The 20,973-nt window shown below is 39.5% G+C and overlaps 1 protein-coding gene across 1 annotated transcript; it reads left to right on the top strand.

Annotated features, from left to right (window-relative positions):
* Nucleotides 1-1,533: 1,533 nt before the first annotated feature.
* LOC105380092 (runt-related transcription factor 1) lies at nt 1,534-20,951 on the top strand. Its single transcript, XM_038117161.2, has 5 exons — nt 1,534-1,721; nt 1,914-2,130; nt 10,269-10,466; nt 19,962-20,120; nt 20,202-20,951. The coding sequence occupies exons 1-5, from the start codon at nt 1,542-1,544 to the stop codon at nt 20,693-20,695; spliced, it is 1,248 nt and encodes a 415-aa protein (XP_037973089.2). The 5' UTR covers nt 1,534-1,541; the 3' UTR covers nt 20,696-20,951.
* Nucleotides 20,952-20,973: the final 22 nt, after the last annotated feature.

Genomic DNA, 20,973 nt, shown 5'->3' with positions numbered 1-20,973 from the left:
AACATTACCAATAAACCGGAGCCGTCTTACGCAATCAAAGATTACAAGAAGCCCGTAAAAGGCGTGTAGACACCCCTTGTTCAAATTAAGTTTAACATCCCAATCGACATATCGCGTTTCGTGTGTAGAAAGGGCTATTCTGCCGTGGGGGAGCTCCAGTAAGTATTATTGGCAATGTGTCATGGGGATGCTGGTGGAATCGGAAATTAGGATGGATGTGGCAACGCCTTCGGGCGGCAGTCAATTGTTTTGTGAGACTGTTGCTCTTACTTTTGATGAATGTTTTTGGGCCAAAATAAATTCACCATTCTACAATTTACTTATATCTAAACACGCTTTTTGTACATGTGATAAAAATGAGTTTAATGGGTATGGCTAATAGTAGAAGCTACCTTTCTGGGTCAATATATATAAATGCCAGACATTGAGATATGTAATCTAGACTAAAAACCCATCTACCGCCCCAAAACTCGTATGGACTATACCAACAAGTACTCATACAAATATTGTAGATTATGAATAATATGAATTTTTAAGATTGTCTAAAACATGTGAAAGCTCATCTACCTAATATCGGTTCCTATAATTTGTAGATTGAGGATGTGTTGACAAAAGTCACGTTCCGGTATCGGAGATCAAAGCGCAAGGCGTGGAGTATGCTCCGTGTAACCAAACGAGCGTTTCGAGGAATATTACACACATACTCGTATTACAATAGCAAATACAAGGACGAGTTGTGTATTGTTGACTGTACATTCTAGTTTTAGGTCATGAGGTTGAAAATCAAGATTCTAAAGGTTTATCAGTTGACCTTCTTACATCTTTAAGACCTACAAGGATTGTGACTTTCGTGGGTAAATTATGAAATAAGTAATCAAAATAAGTACAACACATCAGTTGTAGTTCATGATAACTATGATATAATATTTTGTACATGTATATCTAATAGTCAATACTATGCTAGCTTCATTCACATAATTTATCACAGCTCGCTTCCCTCCACATTTCTGTGCGTGCGTACATCGCGGCGAAACTTCTTTGATGATGACAATTCTATTGTCGGAAGTCAACTTCAAAAGTTATTTGTCTGATCGACGGGTACATATTTGATTTTTCGGCAATGCTTCGGTTGTTACGGAGTTTTATGTTTGCTACGTTTATGGCGGGTTCAAAGGGGTATAAAATGTACATGGGACTCATTCTGATGAAGCTCTTAATAAAATTAATAATAATACATGGGACTGTTGGGTGGACAAAATATATTATTCTAATACAAGTTTTATAGGCATCAGCGTACAAGACAATTTGGTCCACCTTGACAAAGACTACAAAAACAAAGTATAACAGCTGTTTTTTTTCAGGCAATCCACCACAATGACGCAAAGACAAGAGCCTCCCATTTCAACACTCATCCAGTCTCCCCACCGAACCCTGAGCTGCATCACCAAACTTATGTGACGGATATTGTGATCCAGCAGAACCAAGTGAACTGTGAACTGATGGCAGTGATGTACTAAGTGTGGCGAAAAGACTGGCCAACGATGCATTTGTCAAGTGAAGTGAGTTCGACGACAAACGGGCTGGGCCACGAGGCTCCATCGTCGAGCTACTGCCAGGGGCTGAGCCAGCCACTGACGGCTGAGCTGCTGGCTGAACGGACCATTGAGGGTTTGCTGGCGGATCACCCCGGCGAGCTGGTCAAGACTGGGTGCCCTCATGTTGTGAGTATAATTTTGTGTCTGTTTATGGTCTTATGTTATCTGTGTTGGCCCCTGTACCTAGCTTATTTCAGTGGAACTCCTTATTCCATAACACTGGCCCTTTCCACCTTTTGTGGACTCCTCTTCTGTGGCTTCCTCTGTATTCCTAATAGTTAATCTATAAACACTCATGCTCAATCCTATACTTGTCAGGTATGCACAGTGCTGCCCCCCCACTGGCGGTCGAACAAGACGCTACCAGTGGCCTTCAAGGTGGTAGCCCTGGGGGACGTGGGCGACGGCACGCTGGTCACGGTGCGCGCCGGCAACGACGAGAACTGCTCCGCTGAGCTGCGGAACTGCACGGCGGTGATGAAGAACCAGGTCGCCAAGTTCAACGACCTGAGGTTCGTCGGCAGAAGCGGCAGAGGTTAGTACTTTAGGGAATTTAGTCTTTTTAAAGATGTGGTAGATAGGTAAGTACATGTTTTCCGTGTAAGTGTTGAGGGATGATGAAGATTTTTCTTTCACTTGTACACTAGTATGAAACTAACGCAGGTTAACATCAAAATAAACGTCGTAATCACTATTGAAACGTAACACTTAAATTTAGAGCTACGTAGCTCTTCGATTGACCTAATTAACTAATAGAAAATTCAGAACCGTCTTCCATTTTCGGCGTATTTATCAGTGAAATTCGCCTCTCCCGACGTAAACATCCGGAATTTAAGGCCGATCTTAGGTAAGCTTCTTAGCGGACTTATTGCAAAGGTTATAGAGTATCAAAATGTACGTGAGATACCTTAATTTTGAGATTTATTTAATCTACTAATCACAACTGATGTAACTATGTGTTGGATTTGTATCGTTTGTACCGTTTGTAGTCTGATAGGAGCATTTCTATTTTTTATACATTTAATGGCGACGTACGACTTGCCATTTGGAGTTAAAAGGACCGTCCTTAACCGCTCAAATTCAAAGTGTTACGGTTACCAAACCGCTTACTATACCACTATCCACTATTATTCCCTCTACTCTGCAATAATGTACTAAAGACGATCCTCAGTACCAGCAGATCAATTACCCTCATTGAGTTAATATTCAACAAGGTAAGGACCCTTGATGTATTCATGATGGGGTCCTACAGGGCTTTGTTTTTGCGCCGCTTTTATGAGTATAGTAGAAATGTATAGATTTGCCTCTCTATGGATTTCTGTTATATAGGTTGCCGGCTGATGAATGATGCTCTAGATATAATTTAGCAGTACCTTCTGTAGTATAATTAAATGCAAAGAAAATTTTTATACACAGACTTTTGTTAAAGTTAATGTGTTCTACAGAATCAATCACTCAACGAGGATGCTTAGTAGATTGAAAGTAAAGTATAAATTAATTGGCTTTACCTTTTTTCCATCCCATCAGGTGGAACTTATGAAGAACAATGAAATAAGTAGGTACTTACTTCCAATCTGTTTTTTAGATACAAACTTTAGGAAGGTACATACTACCTACCCATACTTACCCAATTTTTGTCTTATTTAAGTGGCACCGAGCTTTGCATTTGGTGTCGATTATTACTAAGTATCCACTTAATTATAACACAAAGGGCGTATGGTCAAGCGCCTGTAGTGGCAACGCACACTTAGCAGGCTTCTGTCACAGTGCATTCATTCTATCATTCTTATTGTAGTAGAGAAGATTACTTGTTTAAGAATCAGTTTTCGTATACTAGCCATAGTAATTATTACTTACATTAACATAAAAAATATGACTCACAATAATGCATATTATAATGTATTTTATGCAAAAGTAGGGAAGTACCTACTTAGTTTAATTTCTGTTGTTCAGTAATACTGTGTTTCTGTGTAGCGACGATTAGTGGCGGCTTAACTTTACCGCTTTCTTTCAATGACCGATTATCGTTATAGGCTGTGTAAGTATTTTATTATGAGAAACTACGCTTATGTTGCTCGGGCCATTAGCATTAGGTATATTCCTAACCAACAATAATATCTTACAATGTGGGATATTTACAATAATCAATGGATATATTAATTTATAAGTCAGTCGGTAGACGCACTTGTACTACTTCTAGGCATCATTAAGTTCAGTAACCGATACCCCTTTCTTTGGTGACACGCGAACAGATGATACACCCCGTGTAGAGATTCGGTGATCGATGTAGTTTGTTCGACACCCTAAATGTTATAAGGAATCAGCGAGCAAATTATTCGTTATTTATAAGGCCAAGTGGGAAATACTGCAGGCAGAATAAAGGAATGATTTTGCTCTTAAATCAATTTGTTAACAATAAAATCAAAATGATATCGATATTCCTATTGTAAAAAATACTACAACTGTAAAATATTGAAAACCAGAACAATAGAACACTGCTTGCCAATAATTATTGATCTGTGACTAAGGTTACCAAATGGCTAGGTAGCCCTACGGCTAAGATCAAAGTAAGGAAGAGCAACAAAGTTTAGGGCTAAAAGGGGAGATCGGGGGTAGTTCAACTGTGAACGTCTCATATTCAAATAGTGCTCGATGTAACGAAGCGAGATCAGAGGGGAGGCCGGGCAAACGGAGGCCTGTGTTGAGTTGAAACATCTGTTTGAATTATTCTCTTTGGGCATTTATTTATGGCAGTCAAATGACGTCTAATGGTGGACGAAGTATATACAGATTGTATCTTCTTAAATATACAGGGTGTAAATGAACACCACCCTACAACAGATACATTATCATTTACTGACAAACATTACCCATGCATTGTTCGATCCATCGTGTAAAAGTTGCTATGCACCTTTTTAAAATTCATTGCCCTAATTTATCACCAAAACAAAAACTACGGAAATAAGTAGATAGGCATTTCTACATCTCTTATTATTATCGTAGACTAGCAGGACAAAATTCACAATCCAACGTTCGAACAACTGTACAATTAATAAATCCCGGAGCAGACAGCGAGTTCGATCCCTCAGCTCGAGAACTTTCCGCCGTCTCGCTAACGATATGAACAAGTTCAACGTCTCCGAATTTAGTGATCGCAACTAATAGAGGCATTAGTTCAGCTATTCCCATCTTCTGAACGCACGCCCAACCTCGATCCCTCTTAATTATGTGTAATTCACTACATTGTTATCAAGTTTATGTCGTTAAAGATATTGGACAAGTTCAAGTGACGCCGGGCACTTTAATATGTCGCTGTATGGCCTTTCCCTGCAAGACAAAGCTTGATTGCATCCCGGAAAGGCTACTTAAATCGAAGCAGCGCCTAAAAAGCTCATTAACTTTATTCTAAACAAACAAAAGGCCGGGACGGCCGCGGCATCGTACAAAACCAATATAGCCAGCAGCCTCGGGTCGGGAAAGTGGAAAAGAAGTTAAGAGGTGTCTATTTGTCACGTTCCTTCCGGAATGACGCGCTGCTTTCCAATTAAGGGTAAGCGCTCTCTTTGTTTATCTTAAATTGCGAGAAAATCTCACTCAAATTATCGAGCAAGAGGACAAAGGGGAGATCGGTGCCCCACGGAACATAACTTTTGTTTCGCTCGAGAATAAAAAGTTGCCTATCTGATGTCGGGGAGGGTGCGGGGAATTTTTAATAAGCGAAAAATTTAATGAGAGCTCGGACCTTTTTTCTCCAGTGCCGTGTCAGCGGCTCCTGGAACGGACAGCTTTCACTTTTAATTTTGTAAGAATTCTTTAATGCAACTAAATGTTTTATTATGCTCTTAGCTACGGCATTGGGGCTAGGATGGATTTACGCATGCACATTTTTTTGAGTAAAAAATCATTCTTAATGGTCGAAATATTGTGAAATTAAATAACATATTAGAATTTAACAACATATCTATTATAATTTTATTTTTGTTGAATACATTTATATGTACATAGATTACATACATATAAAACAAAAGTATACCTATTTCAATTTCAAAACCAAAAGCAAGGTCTTTAAAACCTACTTTATTTTCCGGTCATTATATTCCTTTAAAGCTGCAGTAAGGGGCAATTTACCGCATCAGTAGTCAGAGGCGACATCTGCTAATCGATTGATTGACCCCACCTTAGAGACGGTAAAAAGTGCCCTGACTTCCCCTCTTTAATTGTGTCACATTGTGTGACTTGCTTAGTTAGTATTTGCTGTCTGGTTTCAAGAGAGTTATTTGTATTTTAATACATTTGTAGGTTGGAACCTTTTAATAATTTATTAATATATTATGAATCTAGCTAGTTAAATATTTACGATGACCGACTTAAACTTACCAACATCTGTGAATACTTAGGTAAGTAAATAAAATTTAATACAAATTACAGTTCATATAGGTGGATACTTTGCCTACCTTATGTTATATTATATCAGAGCTTTTTTCTAAGCACAAAAATCAAAACGTAAACGCGTAAAGTTCGTGCACAGTGTTTGATGAATTTCATATAAATTGAGCCTTAACTTTTGCAAATCATAATAATTCTTACAACCAATTTGATACCAACATAAAATAATATACTTAACAAAATAAAATATAAAGCAAGTAAATAGACACCCACGTAGGTAACTACTTGAACCCGTGTTTTTTACACACCTTTCCTGTTGCGGACGCGCGTCTTTACGCCGCTTCCGGCTCCATCCTGCCCGGACCTCCCCTCACAAAAAAGGGAAAATTATTTTTGTATAAAAGCGGGAAGATATCTCCACCTCACCTTTCGTTATTAACTGGAGCCCTTTGATGCAGTGAAGTTCGAACTAATGATTTAAAATTAGCTCCTTTAGAAACTCCCTTTTTGCTCACAACTTACTTGCATGAGTGTGTTTGGTATGTTGTTAGCGAGGTTTTCGTGGATATATTCCTCTTTACTGACGTGATTTTTATTCTTTGTAATTTTGCGAGATCCATCTAATAGTCTATCAGCTTAACCATTCCATAAAATGTAATCTACGCATAAACACTTATTTTATACAGCCAATTCTCTACGACCCTTAAAGTAATTGTTAGCTTGAGTAATGCATCTCACAAAAATTATATTAATTTAAGGAGCACCTAACTATGAAAGCGCAAAAAATTCATAAGCAAAATTAAGATGGTGAGTGAATAAGATAGCGAATTTATATTATAACGAGAGAAGGGGAAGGAAGATGACTTTGTTCACAATTCTCGACCGTATTTTTCGGGTTGTTCTCTTTTCCGTTTTTAATTATTGAACCACTCATTCCTAATTATTGTTATTAGCATTGGGGTGAGTGGCGGAAATTGAGGGTCTTGGAATATTGACCGCTTGGCTTCAGGTACCTAGGGGATGGTTTTAATTGCTCAAAGCTTTCCGAATTTCTTTCAAGGAGGTCGGATATAATTTGCAATTTTTACTGTCATGTTAAGCGACCTTCTGTGTCACGCTACATTCATTTGTTTAATTAAAGTCAACTATTTCGTTAGTAAGTAGTTAATTTGTTAATGTTTTTAATACGTTTAGCGGCTCCATAAGCAGATATATTGCCGGTTTAAGCCGGATTTGGAACGAGCCCCGCAAACCGAGATCAAAGGGCGTCCATTACGATTGTGGCTCATTTTTTATTTAAAAAGAGAACTCTTATCTTTACGCCCCCAACGTACTTTATGACGTTATAAAGCTGATTTTTAATCTGACGGAAATTGCCACGAGGAGTCCTATTCCGTTTCGATTCCATTCCGTGCTTTAAGAATTGGCTTTTTAAAGATTTATTATTAATGGTGTTTGGTAAAAATTGATTGTTGGTGTGCGTGAAAATTCGTGAAATTTCGTAAACAGGATATTGTTTTTTCAGGATTAAGGTTTCACATCACAGTACACGTATTAGTTGACTGTAGGATACTGAGTGTAATGTATGTATATCTCCTGAATAAATATTAAATACATATAATAGTTCAGTAGCTTCGAACTAGATGGCAGCACAAGATCCTTCTAATATTATGAGTAGGATAAGCTATTTCAACTACAAGTAATTATGTAACTCTTTATTTTTTTATTATTGTTTTAATATTTTAATAATTGATTTACCTATATAATTGATTTGCATATATTTTAAATTCAAGATAACGATGATTTTGTTGTAACATTTAAACATAATCAAATTTTTGCAATCAATCACCTACGTAAAAGTATGAGATTTCATAAAAACATATTTATTTAATCATCAGCAGTGGCGCCCCTGGCGTTAAGAACCAATAACTCGGGGTCGTGAAGTGTGTCGCACGTGCATACATACGCGGCTCCTGTATGTGATTTGGGGATCTTTTTTATGAATGAGTTTTTTTATGATTTATGAACAACGTAAAATGTCTTCACTTCTAGGGTCCGCGAATCTGCAGGTTTATAAACAATAAAGTCGTTCGGAAATGGTTAAGTATTGATATCGGTGAGAAATACTAGATCTAGACTAGCGATTAGTGCCGTGTTGAAATCGTAAGCACCATAGCTAGGTTGCGATAGATATTATTAAACTAAATAACGTGCATTCCAAGAAACAATACGTAACGTTAACGTTGCAGGTCGGCAATCCTCCGCGCTGCAATATCTTGGCGTAGTCGGTCTCATAAGTCGGGCCGTGTTATGTGGGTTTTATGAAAATGAGCGGGAGCCCGCTCATTTCGGGTCTGGGGGAGCGGGGGCGGGGGCGAGGGGGGGTGTTTATGCCGTTTTCATGGGCTAAAGTCCGCGGGCAGGCTTGGCCCGCAGCCAGCGAGAAATGTTTGTATCTTTTGTTTTGCAAAGCGGAATGTTATCGCGGCAAGGCATTTTGGCGCGGCGATACCGCTCTTAAAGGACGCCGGATTGTTTTGGAATGTCTGCCTTTTTCCCAGTTTTTAATTTGGTGGCAAGCCGTCTAGCGGTGATTAAAGGGGAATTCGATAACGAGGCGAACAATTCTACTGCCTGTTTGTATCGGTTTCGTAGCAAACGGCGTAGCAGTTTTGTAGCGCTACGAAATGTCGTAGCAAAACGTCGAATATTTTAAAACAAAAGTCACCCCGGAAATATAAGCCATTTGACCTTCACAGCCCCCGTTTTTGAGCGTAAAAATCTTCGCCGCGTCTCAATTGTGAAATATGTCGGTCGGAAGCCGGGGGTCGGCGGTGTTATGAATTCAGTGAGGAGGCGGCAAGGGTTGCGCCCTGACAGCCGATGATTTGTTGGCTCCGAGCCGTGTCTCTCGGATGTCCCTGAAAACGGTTCATTGAAACGTTGAAGGGAATAAAAAATTGAGAGATGTCATTCGTATTGCATTCGTGATACTATATGCAAAACAGAAAAAATACAGTGTTAGTATTTTTCTATGTACATACTGAACAAAATACACTCACGAGCAGTGACAAAGTTCCAGTGACAATATCACCAAATTACTCCTAAACAGAAAAGGCTAGCTTAATGACGCTGTCAGCAATATTGTAGCACTGAGGAAAAAACCACTTCTATTGTAGTAAATATAACTGCAGATCAGAATATCACGAATTAAAAACCTAAATATTGTGTTAAAATTTTAAATTAAATCTTTCAAGACATTGGGTACATCAACGCCAACGCCTTTTTCATTCCCTAAAAAGTTTTCCTGCCAGCACTATACTCCTTAGAAACTTTTTTAATCAACCTCCTTACGGCGCATGCATGGCTGGAGACGCCGCATCTGGCGCGCGCCTCACTGCGCAGACATATTTCACAGCCATCAGTCTTGAGGCAGCTGCTCTATACGATATGCGATACATACGCGTGCTGGGGGCAAAGGGGAAATACTAATGTTGGCCTTGCTTGATGATAGATGAATCGAAATCTGTGGCAATAATGTTGCATTGAAAGTCACGGCGGGGACGGTGGCAATGGTTATTTTGTTGTGCATTTACTGTATAAAATATACAAAAAAAACAGTTATGAGTACGTTTTGTAACCACCTCAAAATTAAATTTAAAATAGACAAAAAAAAAACAAAAACCGTCAACTGTTTCAGCACCCTTTACGCACACAATGATTTATTTCAAAAAAAGAAACGTTTCTTTTCCATCTCGGAATGCGGCGTGAAATCAGCCAGCGCGGCGCGGCGCGGCGGTTGATTTGTGGGCGCGTGCAGGCGCGCCGCAAGCAGGCCGCGTGCCTGCACGGACCAAAACCTCTTTTCTTAGAATGTTTCCTTCAGTTTATCAACCTCTTTGCTGTGTTTAAAGCGTTTTTGAATGAAGAATATTTGTAAAGCTATTGAGGATAGTGTTTTGTTAGCCTCTTTTCTGATAAGTTTACTGAGAAACCTCGTGTGATTCTTTGATTGCTCCACCTCATACTGACAACGCTTAGGCCTGGTTTCACCATACTCTGTTAGATCATGAACACCGCTGTTATATCATAACAAAGGATTAGTTGCTGACTTTTGACACATCTGTCAAGAATTTAACATATAAATTTTGTTTCAGATGTCACTTAAAATGTAACAGGGGTTTTAATAATCTAACAGACTATGGTGAAACTATGCCTTTATCGACTATAATTACCACCTTTTAACCGTCGCATCACAATCTAACCCCACCAACTCTCTTCCACCAGGCAAATCCTTCACTCTAACAATAATGCTGGCGACCTCGCCCCCGCAAGTGGCGACCTACCAGAAGGCAATCAAGGTGACGGTGGACGGCCCCCGCGAGCCGCGCTCCAAGACTCGCCACCACGGCTTCCACCCGTTCCACTTCGGCCCGCGCTTCGTGCCCGACCCGCTGATGGGGTCACTGCCCTTTAAACTGTCGGGTGAGTTTTGATGTTTTCTTGGGATTTTTGTGGTGGTGGTGTAGTGTTCCAAGGAGCGGTGCCATATTTATACACATGCATTTTAGATGTTTTTTTTTAAATCGAATTTTCTTTTATTTTGTACATTAAATATCTTTCTACTAGTTTTTCTGTACCTCCTGTAGGTTGGCTGGTAGAAAATGCTTTTAGCATTAAGTCCACCTTTTGTACACTTATATTTCATATTTGTGCAATAAAGTATCAAATAAATAAATATAGTAATGTAACATCACGCAGAGATGACGAAAACTCATTTTGCGTAGATTAAACCGATCACACAGTCACACTCATACAAATGCGTAAACCACATTTAGGTATATTTTTCTACTAAGAACTAGAACGCTTATAACATCCCTGTGTTCTGAAGGCTATCAGAATTTCACGAAATAACGAGAGCCAATAACTGTGACGTCAGTATATACCTACGTTATATAACATTATACAGGATGTCCCGTTTAACGTCAAGCTGGTAGGAGGTGATAAAAATCTAAGTTGCTTACTTTTGTCTAGAAAAAAATTCATAATTCTATAAAAAATTAAGTATTAAGTCCCCTATACTAAAATGTAACCCAAAAAATACGAAATATATAAATAAATAAAAAATAAAAGCTGTTTTAAAATGGCGAGTTATATCACATCCAGCCAACTTGACGTTAACTTACGCGACACCCTGTATATAACGAAGTAGTACTTCTAGACCCGGCAACAGCGGGGGTCGCGGGGTTGCCAAGGCGTTGAGTCGGGGCGACGTTTCTATCAACTTGATATTAAATTGTCAACGCCGCGTGCTCTGACCGTTGTCATGTCGAACCTGGGACAGCGGGCTAGGGAGAACTGCCCCCGTACCGTCTTAAAGAGTTCCATGATATTTTCCGCTAGAGGTGCCACCACTTTGTATGCGGCATAACGTAATCTTTTATAGTTTGCATGCTATCCAATTCATACAAGAGCACACTAAACTCTTGCTTGTGAAATCCTTATTTTTGAAATACAAAAAAATGTAGGTGGAAATATTTTAAACAAGTCATTTCTCATTAATTGGTTGTGCCAAGGTGTGAGCAGTTCAAAAGGGGAATTAATTTGGTCGACAAGTTTCGCGAAACAATTAATTATTAATTTCAAGCCGTATTTTGTCACCCACAGAGATTTCAGGTGCCATTTTAAGTTCGGGATTAATCGATATTCTTGAAGATTAGACGAAACTCTGCCCTGACTTGAGTAATCTGTTTATTTTGCTGCTTGTCTTGTGTATTTTGAACGAACTTTTATCTAATAAATACATATTTGTGTACAAATAAAGAATATTCTATGTACCTATCTTAATATTTTCTAATACTTTGTTACGTTTTATGTTTTTATTGTACAAAATGTATTATATTTTTTTTCTTCAGTTATACTAAATGAAAAATGCTATATTATAAAACGCTACCCTAATTCAAGACATGAGAGGTCACGTGGAACTGGTAACTGGCACGGCGACAGTCTTTGACACATTCTGTTCTGATAGGCAGCGTTCCCACTACGCCGGACCGGCAGATCTGCCGAAAACCGGACACCGGACAGAGTGTTCACATTACATCGGATCCCGGAAGAAATGCAGACAGTCCTCAGTTGAATTTGGACCTGCGCGCACAATGGACGACGAAATTGTTGTGTTGTGGTGGTATCTTAATAGAAGGCAAAATAAAAGAAAACATTGGGTACACCCTATTTTACGGGAAAGATTTTACATTCTTTTCATTTTACATCCAGGGGCGAGGGGAGCACGAGCGGGGCGAGCGGGGGACAGATACCGGCACAAACTCGTTCACATTACTCCGGGCCCGGTCGTTCTACCGGCAATTCCTAGTGACAAAACGTTCGGTAGAAATGCCGGGCTCGGCAAAAATGCCGGACCCGGGATAATGTGAATAGCTTCATATAAATTGTACAGCCACTAGCTCTTCCGGCAGATTTACCGGCGCGGCAGATCTGCCGGTCCGGCGTAGTGGGAACGCTGCCATAGAGATATAGGTACCTATAAATATAATGATGTTGTCCGATGCTTACAAGGGAAAAATTAACTGGAAAAGGACTCCAGTCGTTTCAGTGAGTCATGAAGTTATGACTGCTATGAGAGTAGTGGGAATGGAGCTCTTGTGTTAGTACTATAATAATTAATCATTTTAATTTAAATACAAAAATAACAACTGATGCTGGTATAGACAAATAACTGAAATAACACCTTACTTAAACACCAGTGTTGTGGTATGTGAATAGGACTTTAAAACCATGAACAGCTTTACAATGCAATGGATTATTGCACTCTTTACTTGCACTCTCTTTATTTGCACAACAAACATATTAATACAAAAAGCATACTTAAAAAGAAATAAGTACGAAAAGGCGGCCTCATTGCCTATAGCAATCTCTACCAGACAACCCTTACTCTCTGCTCTGTAGGCAGTGCTCCGGCGTGGCATGTGGCGGTGGGCGGGCGGCGCGGGCGGGCGGCCGACTCAAAGGGCTGTAACTGGATTACACACTTCGTCTAGTTGAGACCTGGGGGGTCTTATTGAGTTTTACTTACAATTACTTCGCACTGGAGACACTTCGGGTGTCATGAGTTCATGACATTATGGCGAACTTGTACAGTTAATGAGAAAGTACGAGAAAATTTAAAATAAGAGCTAATGATTTTTATTATCATGAGTAAAAGTTAACTTGATTGAGACTGTTCTTAGATTTGTTATATCACAATCGATTCAGCATCAGTAACTTTTTAAATCTGACCAGTATTATATCCGAAACGGAGCCCATTCAATTCAAACAAATAGTAAATATTTTATCATAAAAATATTAGTGTAGACTACTTACTTTACTAACTAGAATTTCACACATTCGCAAATTTTCATGCGTTGAATTACAAGGAAGAAAACAGGCACAAGTATCGTTTTTTACACTATCAAGCACCAGAGAGCCGCTTTCAGAATATACCTTGACTTTACTTAACACATATTTTACCCATCCAAATTTAAATACGATCCTCTAACGATGCATCAGCCCATGCGAAAAAGCGTGAAACAGTATACTGAAATTCAAATTAATTACTTAAAGGGTACGTAACTATATACCCGGCCTACTCGGAGCTGAATTCTCAACAAGAAGGGTTCTCGAGCTTTCCGCTTTGTTCGTTTAGCATTTGAAACAATTCGCTCTCCTCAATATATAAATTCCTCACCTTTTGAGTGGCGGAATTCCACTAACTCTTAACTTTAACGAGGTTACGTTACGTTACGGCAACGTGCCGTGTTGTGTTTGAGTCGAGACGTGCGGTGTTTTGCGATCGTGTCGGTTGTGTGGACGATTGTCGGCTTTATAACACTTCAACTGTTTAAAGTTTGTCTGTTTGATGTGTAGGTACAATGGTATTCAGTTGACTCGCGTTTCGAGTTATCCAAAAAGTTGAATATTCTACCACACCGAGTTGAAAGTTATATCACAAGCGCTTACAAACATGAAGAGTATTTTTTTATACAAGTTTTACTTTATATTATTCTGGTCTATCTTACTGTATTACATAACGAATGAACCTTTTCGTCGATTACCTTAAAGACAAATATGAGATAAAAGTTAAATATTATGCCTTTAACATGGGATTACGCAAGACCCCCGCGCAGTCATGATAAATTATCCACACTCACGTCCTCTCAGATAGAAATGACTTGGCGCCTAGACTATCTAAACAATGGATAAGGTAATCTCTTCATTGCTCAATAATTTTTATATAGTTACGAAAAAAAACTAGGTACGGTAATGACATAAGTAAATACCTAAAAATATTTGTAGCAGATAAAGTATTTTGTAAAGTACATCAAATATAATGTGGCGTTAATTGATTAAAGTAATCAAGATAGATAATCTATTTACTAGCTTACCTTTATATAGACAAATGACAAACATCTAAGCCATTAATAAAATACGGGTTGAGCGGCACATCCAAAGTCTTTACATTTCCGTGCCCATGTGAGCGCCACTTTAAGTCGCTGCCTTCGCATTATTAATGAGAGAGCCTTAGAGAAAATTAAATATTGCATTAGGCCCGGAAGCCGGGGATTCAGGGGGGAGCCGCGCGGGGGCAGGGAGGGGGGGGGTTAACCCTTCCGACGCCGCGCGACAATACGGGTGCATAATTACGCATTTGTAAATTTTAAATGTCCCACCCACCTCGTACGGGCCATTGTATCGCGTGATTCGCGCTTTTACGACAACCCTTAAACGTTTTCAAATGTGCTTCTATAATGATGACGCGCTGGTTCACAGCTAAATGCTCTTCATAATAGAGCCCGCCTCCGCATTTCGCCGTCAATTCCATTAGTCTTTTGTTTATTGACAAGCAACGTCTCAAGTTGCGCTACTTTTCGACATCGAAAGGTTAATTAAGGAAAACAAAAAGGGGTTAAGCAAAATCGATAGAGGCAAATTCATTAAGCGCTAAGCAGATTGAACCAAGATGGCGCAGGCGGGTCGGCTAGTGACAAAGCGGCGTCGTTAGTTCAAGCCCTCTTATTAACCTTATGATGTACGGGGCACATCCATCTTGGTAACTCCTTGGTTTAGCAACGGTACAGGACATGAGCTGCGAAAATCACATCTTGAAGGGTTGCAGGACTAAACGTGGATCAGTTTGAAGCATGTACTTATCTGTATGGCATTATAAGAAGTCAGAGTAGTGTTCCAAAGTTTATCGCAGTAAACCTAAAGTAACTAATAAAAAGGTATTAATTGCCATAAAAATAATGCACAGAAATACATGGCGCACATCATATCATACCGTTACAGATGAATTAGGTACCTACTTACTTTGATAAAGTGCATAATATGGCTATTGCATTTATTGACACACGATTGAATCACGATAAAACACTGATCTATAGCCAAATACAGCACTACATGCAGTCACGTTTTTAATAAAACTTCATGAGCTCTTCGGATGTTTTTAAAGTATTGCTTGGTTTATGTCAGCACTAATGGATGACGTGATTTTACGTGATAGTAAAATTTTATTCGTAACGTAACATTTTACTATAAAAATTATTATAAGATCTTCCTATTTACAGTATTTACATTCCCATTAGAATGAAGTGGGTAGACCCAAAAAGAACAAGTTCTCAAAATACCTTTTCCTGCGAATTGTGAAGAAATGTAAAATAATTACTGCAAAGTGCTCTTGCCAACCCTTTCCTAATCACCGGAGGGTCTTAAAAATCCCCGTCTAATCCCGAGTCATTGGAAAAAACGTAAATTTTTATCCCGGTAATCCCGAATCGTCTTGGCGGATTAGCAGTGTTGGGAAAAATGCAGGGTGTAATCTAGCAAATGGCATTAAAATGTTTCGGCTTCACCCCTTTCGTTTTTTTTCCGAAGACGGCGGAGTTGTCGGGCGCAGTGGCGCGGACGGCGGCGTGACGCGGCTGTAAGAACGCGGCGCAGCGCGACCGAGCCATCTTGATACTTTACACTATATACATTGTCACGAAACCCAGCCAGGGTGACAATAATTTTATGTGGAACCAACTTAATAGCGCTCTCACATTAGGTCTGGTAGCGTTATACGTGTATAGTTGTATACCTGCGCCCTTATGTTGTGCATGTTAATTAACACAAATTAATGCGTCTTAAAAATTCCATATAGCGCATAAAATATACATACTTGTATGTATTAATAATAGTTATCCTGTATCAGGGAATTAAAAACCAGGCGGTAGTAGTATCAACTACTTTATTGGTGAAAGATTTGGACAGTTGTTTCAGGTTAATGCGGATAAAACTGACTTAGCGCTGATGGCTTTTTTCGCGTTGCACATAATTATAAGTATCAAGATCATACGCTCTGTTTTCAGTTGGTAGAGTTTACGCGATGCGCTCAGAAATCCGTATTTTTTAACGAATGCAAATCGTTTGGCGAGGCCAAGACCCTTTCTTTATGCTCCGAGAAAACAACGATAAACAAATCGATTTGTGTGTTCTTTGAGTCGATGCACACAATATCCAAATGGTTTGTTTTCTTTTGCGGTATTTTTTACACAGCATGTTGTAGCCATAGCAATGAAAAAAGTGTACGTGGGTGGAAATAAATAACTGAGTATACTATTACGATGTAAACCTAAATTTATAAAAGTTACTTAGTTACTAATACGTTGAAGATTCAATTTTAAATTGATTTCATTCATTCATAGATCTTCGTGATGGTATTTCTGGGATTGCCGCTACTCCAGAAGCCCAGGGCAAAGCCTGCTAGAAGAATATTATTATGTACAAACTACTCGTATGTTTTGAAAATGTGATTTTGCGAGCAAAAAATATATTGTTATTCACACTCCGATGCCAAAAACTGAAATAAACATTACAACGCGTTTTTATTCCTCATTTGTTTCCCAAGAGTTGTCTATGACGTCGTTGTGAAGCTTAGTTGTGAAGGTTTCTCAAAAAACAAAGCCTTCAGCCAGCATTCTCAAGTGCTATTGTTTTAACTTCTTGCGAAAAAGCTATGTGGATATTGTTTACAGTCTGCTGGAGCTAAAATCAAGTGTATAGTGCTGCCACTTAATTATGTTGTTATTCGGTTAAGTTAACATAAGTACCTAGGTATAAGATTTAAAGTATTTAAGACATTAATTTATTTAATCCAAACATTATTACTCTGCACAGATTCAATAATCCAAATTATCACCATAAAAAGCTTTTAATATCCATTAAAACGGCTTATCTTACTCTTAATTCAATTGCTAAACAAAGCACTACACCTATAAACGTTAAGACCAAATTCGAAATAATGCATTTTAGCATTTTAGTAGCGCCGCGTCGGTATTTGCGACATAAAATGGCCTGTAATTTATTCTATTGCTGAAAGGGTTGGGCTTGGCGGGTGGGAATTACCCAAGGTGGGTGCTAAAGGGTTAAGCTGGTTAGTCTTTGCATTTCATCAGGACCACCCCTTTCTGATCCGAAATATCTGTGCGCTGGTGGCAGATATGGATTTGTAACTTCCTTTAATCCTTTAGACTCGTTTCTACACTTAGTGATATTTTGTTAGAAAGTACACGGGCCATAGTGACCGACTCGGGCTGTAAGCGGTTAAGTAGAATATACGATGGCCAGACGACGACAAAGTTCGTTAATTTATGCGTTGAAAAACGTCAACTGGAAATTATGACGCGGGAAATAATGTGTTAGAGACAGAGATCACATGTTTTTTCTTATACCTATGCGAAAAATTATATTGGCTAAAATAAATATATTAAGGGTTGATTGGATTCTTTTTTCAAGTCGATAGCCTAGTAGAATATTCTCTAGACCTCTACCACTCTTAATTTAATTACCCTTAACAATCAGTCATCCAACCAACAAATCCCTTCCTTCCTTCATTGGAAGGAGACCCGTGTCCCAGCAGTGTGATGAGTCGTGATGAATCAGTCATAAGCCATGAACGGTGTTTTCCCTACAGCATGGAAAATATCGGCGATTACCCCAATATTTAAAGATGGCACGAGAAATGCACCCGAAAATTATCGACCAATCTCTTTACTTAGCGTAATCTCTAAATTACTGGAAAAAGTGGTTAATAAACGCCTGGTGAAGTTCGTGGAATCCCATGGGCTTTTATCCCCACGGCAGTTCGGATTTCGACATAATAAATCCACCGAAGACGCAGTCATACTTCTTTCTGAACTTGTTGCAACGTATCTGGACAGTGGAAACTCTTGTATTGGTGTGTTCCTCGATCTGGCAAAGGCCTTTGATACCGTGTCAACAAAAATACTACTTAAGAAGCTCCAGTACTTTGGTATCAGAGGCCTTTCACATGATTGGTTCAAAAGTTACCTCACTAATAGAGAACAACTTATAAAAATTGAATCAGTAAAAAGTGCAACCCTGCCTGTCAATTACGGCGTCCCTCAGGGAAGTATACTTGGCCCCACTCTCTTTCTCTTGTATATGAATGACATCCATGACCTTAATAATAATATGATTAATGCAGAGATAATATGTTATGCCGACGATACCGCTATCATTTTCAAGGGCCGAAATTGGGAAGATACATATAACAGTACCGAAATGGGAATGGTGGCTATTAACGATTGGCTAGCAAACAACTTACTAACTATAAACCACAAAAAAACCAAATACTTATGCTTCCATAAAACTGCCGCATCACAACCTAATATTCCTAATCATATAAAAATTCATACGTGCAAACTCACACAAATCCTAGATTGTAACTGTCAGTCTATTGATAGAACTAATTCTATTAAGTACCTCGGCGTGATATTAGATCAAAATCTTAATTTCAAAGAGCATACGCTCAGTCTGGCAAATCGAATAAGAAAAACTGCAGCTATACTAAAAAAAATCCGTAATTCAGCCGAACCATTTCTTCTTACAAGGGTCTACCTTGCCATATGCCAATCCATTGCCTCGTACTGTATTCCAGTTTGGGGCAGTGCAGCAAAAACTACCCTAATTATTCCAGAAAGAGCTCAAAGATGTGTTTTAAAAGTTATGCACAAGAAAAATTTCAGATTCCCTACCCAAACTCTTTACAAAGAAGCTAAAGTCCTAACCATCCGTCAACTATTCATTCTTAGGCTCTGTCTCTCCACCCACAAAAAAGTACTAACTTCTGATCTCTACGATCAATTATGCAAAAAACGTGTGTTCAAAATGCCATCTCTTTACGTTAACACTTCCTTTGGTCAAAGGTTTGGAGCTTATATAAGATCACATATATATAATGGTATGTTACACTACTGCAATATGAAAGATATGTCTGTTCGTGAGGCTAAAATTAAATTAAAAGATTGTCTTCTACAGTTAGATTACTTCACCACAGAAAGTATTTTAGATTAAGATATTGTTATGTTGTTGTTTGAGCAAAAGAGACATAATTTATTTTTAATTTTTGTTAAAAAAAAAAATTTTTTTTTTTTTTTTTTAGTTTAAACTGTTCATTTTTATTTGAAATTTCTTATTTTAAACTGTTTTTGATTACATTACGGTACCCCAAGATACGGGCAAAGCCTAGTTTGGGGACCACTTTGTTAACTAAGATTATAACTTAAATAAGACATGTGCAAATTATAGTGTAATATTAGTGTACCTAACGGAATATGTATGTACCTAAACTGTTTTTTGTGCAATAAAATTTCTTTTTATTATTTATTTATTATTTTTATTTATGGCAATAGACTAACCCCCTTATTCATAAAAAAGTTACTGAACGAATTAACTATTGAACTGTTCTGTCCCTCTCTGACAGAGAACAATTTGTTCTTTGACAGAGAGTGACAAAACAGTTCAATAGCTAATCCGTCCAGTAACTTTTTTATGAATAAGGGGATAAGTACGGATATCTCAAACCTACCCCCAGACTACTCTCAAAGTGACCTTCCCTAACTCCTAGCCTTCTTTCCGCAGGCATAGCCCACCAGCTGGCGGGGCTCCCGGGCGGCGAGTGGGGCGCGCTGGCGCGGCACTACCCCCCGCCCCTCATGCCGGCGCACGCGCACTTCTCCCCGCACGTGCTGCCCTCCCCCGGCCCGCCGCACGCGCCGCCGCCGCCGCTCACTGATGCTGGTAAGACCTTCAACCTTCTTCTTTGTTGAGATGCACTCCAAATCTACTAGGACGTCATCTTATAGATTTGTTTGTCCACAGACGTGAAGTCAGACAACCCGCTAGCCGTGCACCCGCACAGCACCACGAGTCCCGTGACGTCACGTCCCAGCTCGCCGCAGGACGACGACATCTCCGTGACGGCGTCCATGAGCCCGCCGCCGGACGAGCGGCCCGGCGCCTTCACCTCCGTGACGCGCGCGCGCAAGCCCCCCGCGCCCCTCCCCGCCCCCTCCAGCCTCTTCCACAGCGCACTCGCCGCCCAACTGTTCCTCAACTCACCGCTACTGCCCACGCCACCCGCCTGGCTCTACTCACAACTCTACGGAGGCTACGACTGGTGGCTCCGGCCGCCGCCACCCCAGGAAGACTCCAACCATTCTAGCCCCGACAGAGAAGAGGAAGCAGGGTCCACAGTGTCCGAAGTAGGCAAGAAAAGGCCCGCGTCGCCCGAGTGGACTGACCAGGTCCGGACCAGGAGCAAATCTCTCATCTCTGCGGAGAAGCGACCGGTAGATGTGTGGCGCCCCTATTAGCTGTCGTAATATGATGTGTATAGTTCTATTAGTGTTAACTTGTAAAGACAACTGTGGTGACCGTCCGCGAGACTGTGGCAGCAAATCTTGGAACTCTGATTAATGATGATGTAAATAGCTGTGACGCAATTAGTCGAATGAATGTGGATCTCAAATAGTTTAAGGTTTTAACGTTGTTAAATGTATTATAAGATAATGCAGGTGTAAATAAAGTTATCAAATTTTCACATGTATTTTTATTTGCTGAAGAGAGCTTATCGGAGCGAAGTGCGACTGGC

Source organism: Plutella xylostella, chromosome 3 (genome assembly GCF_932276165.1).
Source record: "Plutella xylostella chromosome 3, ilPluXylo3.1, whole genome shotgun sequence".
NCBI lineage: Eukaryota > Metazoa > Arthropoda > Insecta > Lepidoptera > Plutellidae > Plutella > Plutella xylostella.
This window is presented reverse-complemented; position numbering and strand designations above follow the sequence as displayed.

Bases quoted from the DNA above. Each gene is read 5' to 3' on its own strand.
- LOC105380092 (XM_038117161.2), top strand. From the start codon at position 1,542: ATGCATTTGTCAAGTGAAGTGAGTTCGACGACAAACGGGCTGGGCCAC. The intron at 1,722-1,913 runs GTGAGTATAATT...TATACTTGTCAG, and splicing joins AGACTGGGTGCCCTCATGTT to GTATGCACAGTGCTGCCCCC. The intron at 2,131-10,268 runs GTTAGTACTTTA...CTCTTCCACCAG, and splicing joins CGTCGGCAGAAGCGGCAGAG to GCAAATCCTTCACTCTAACA.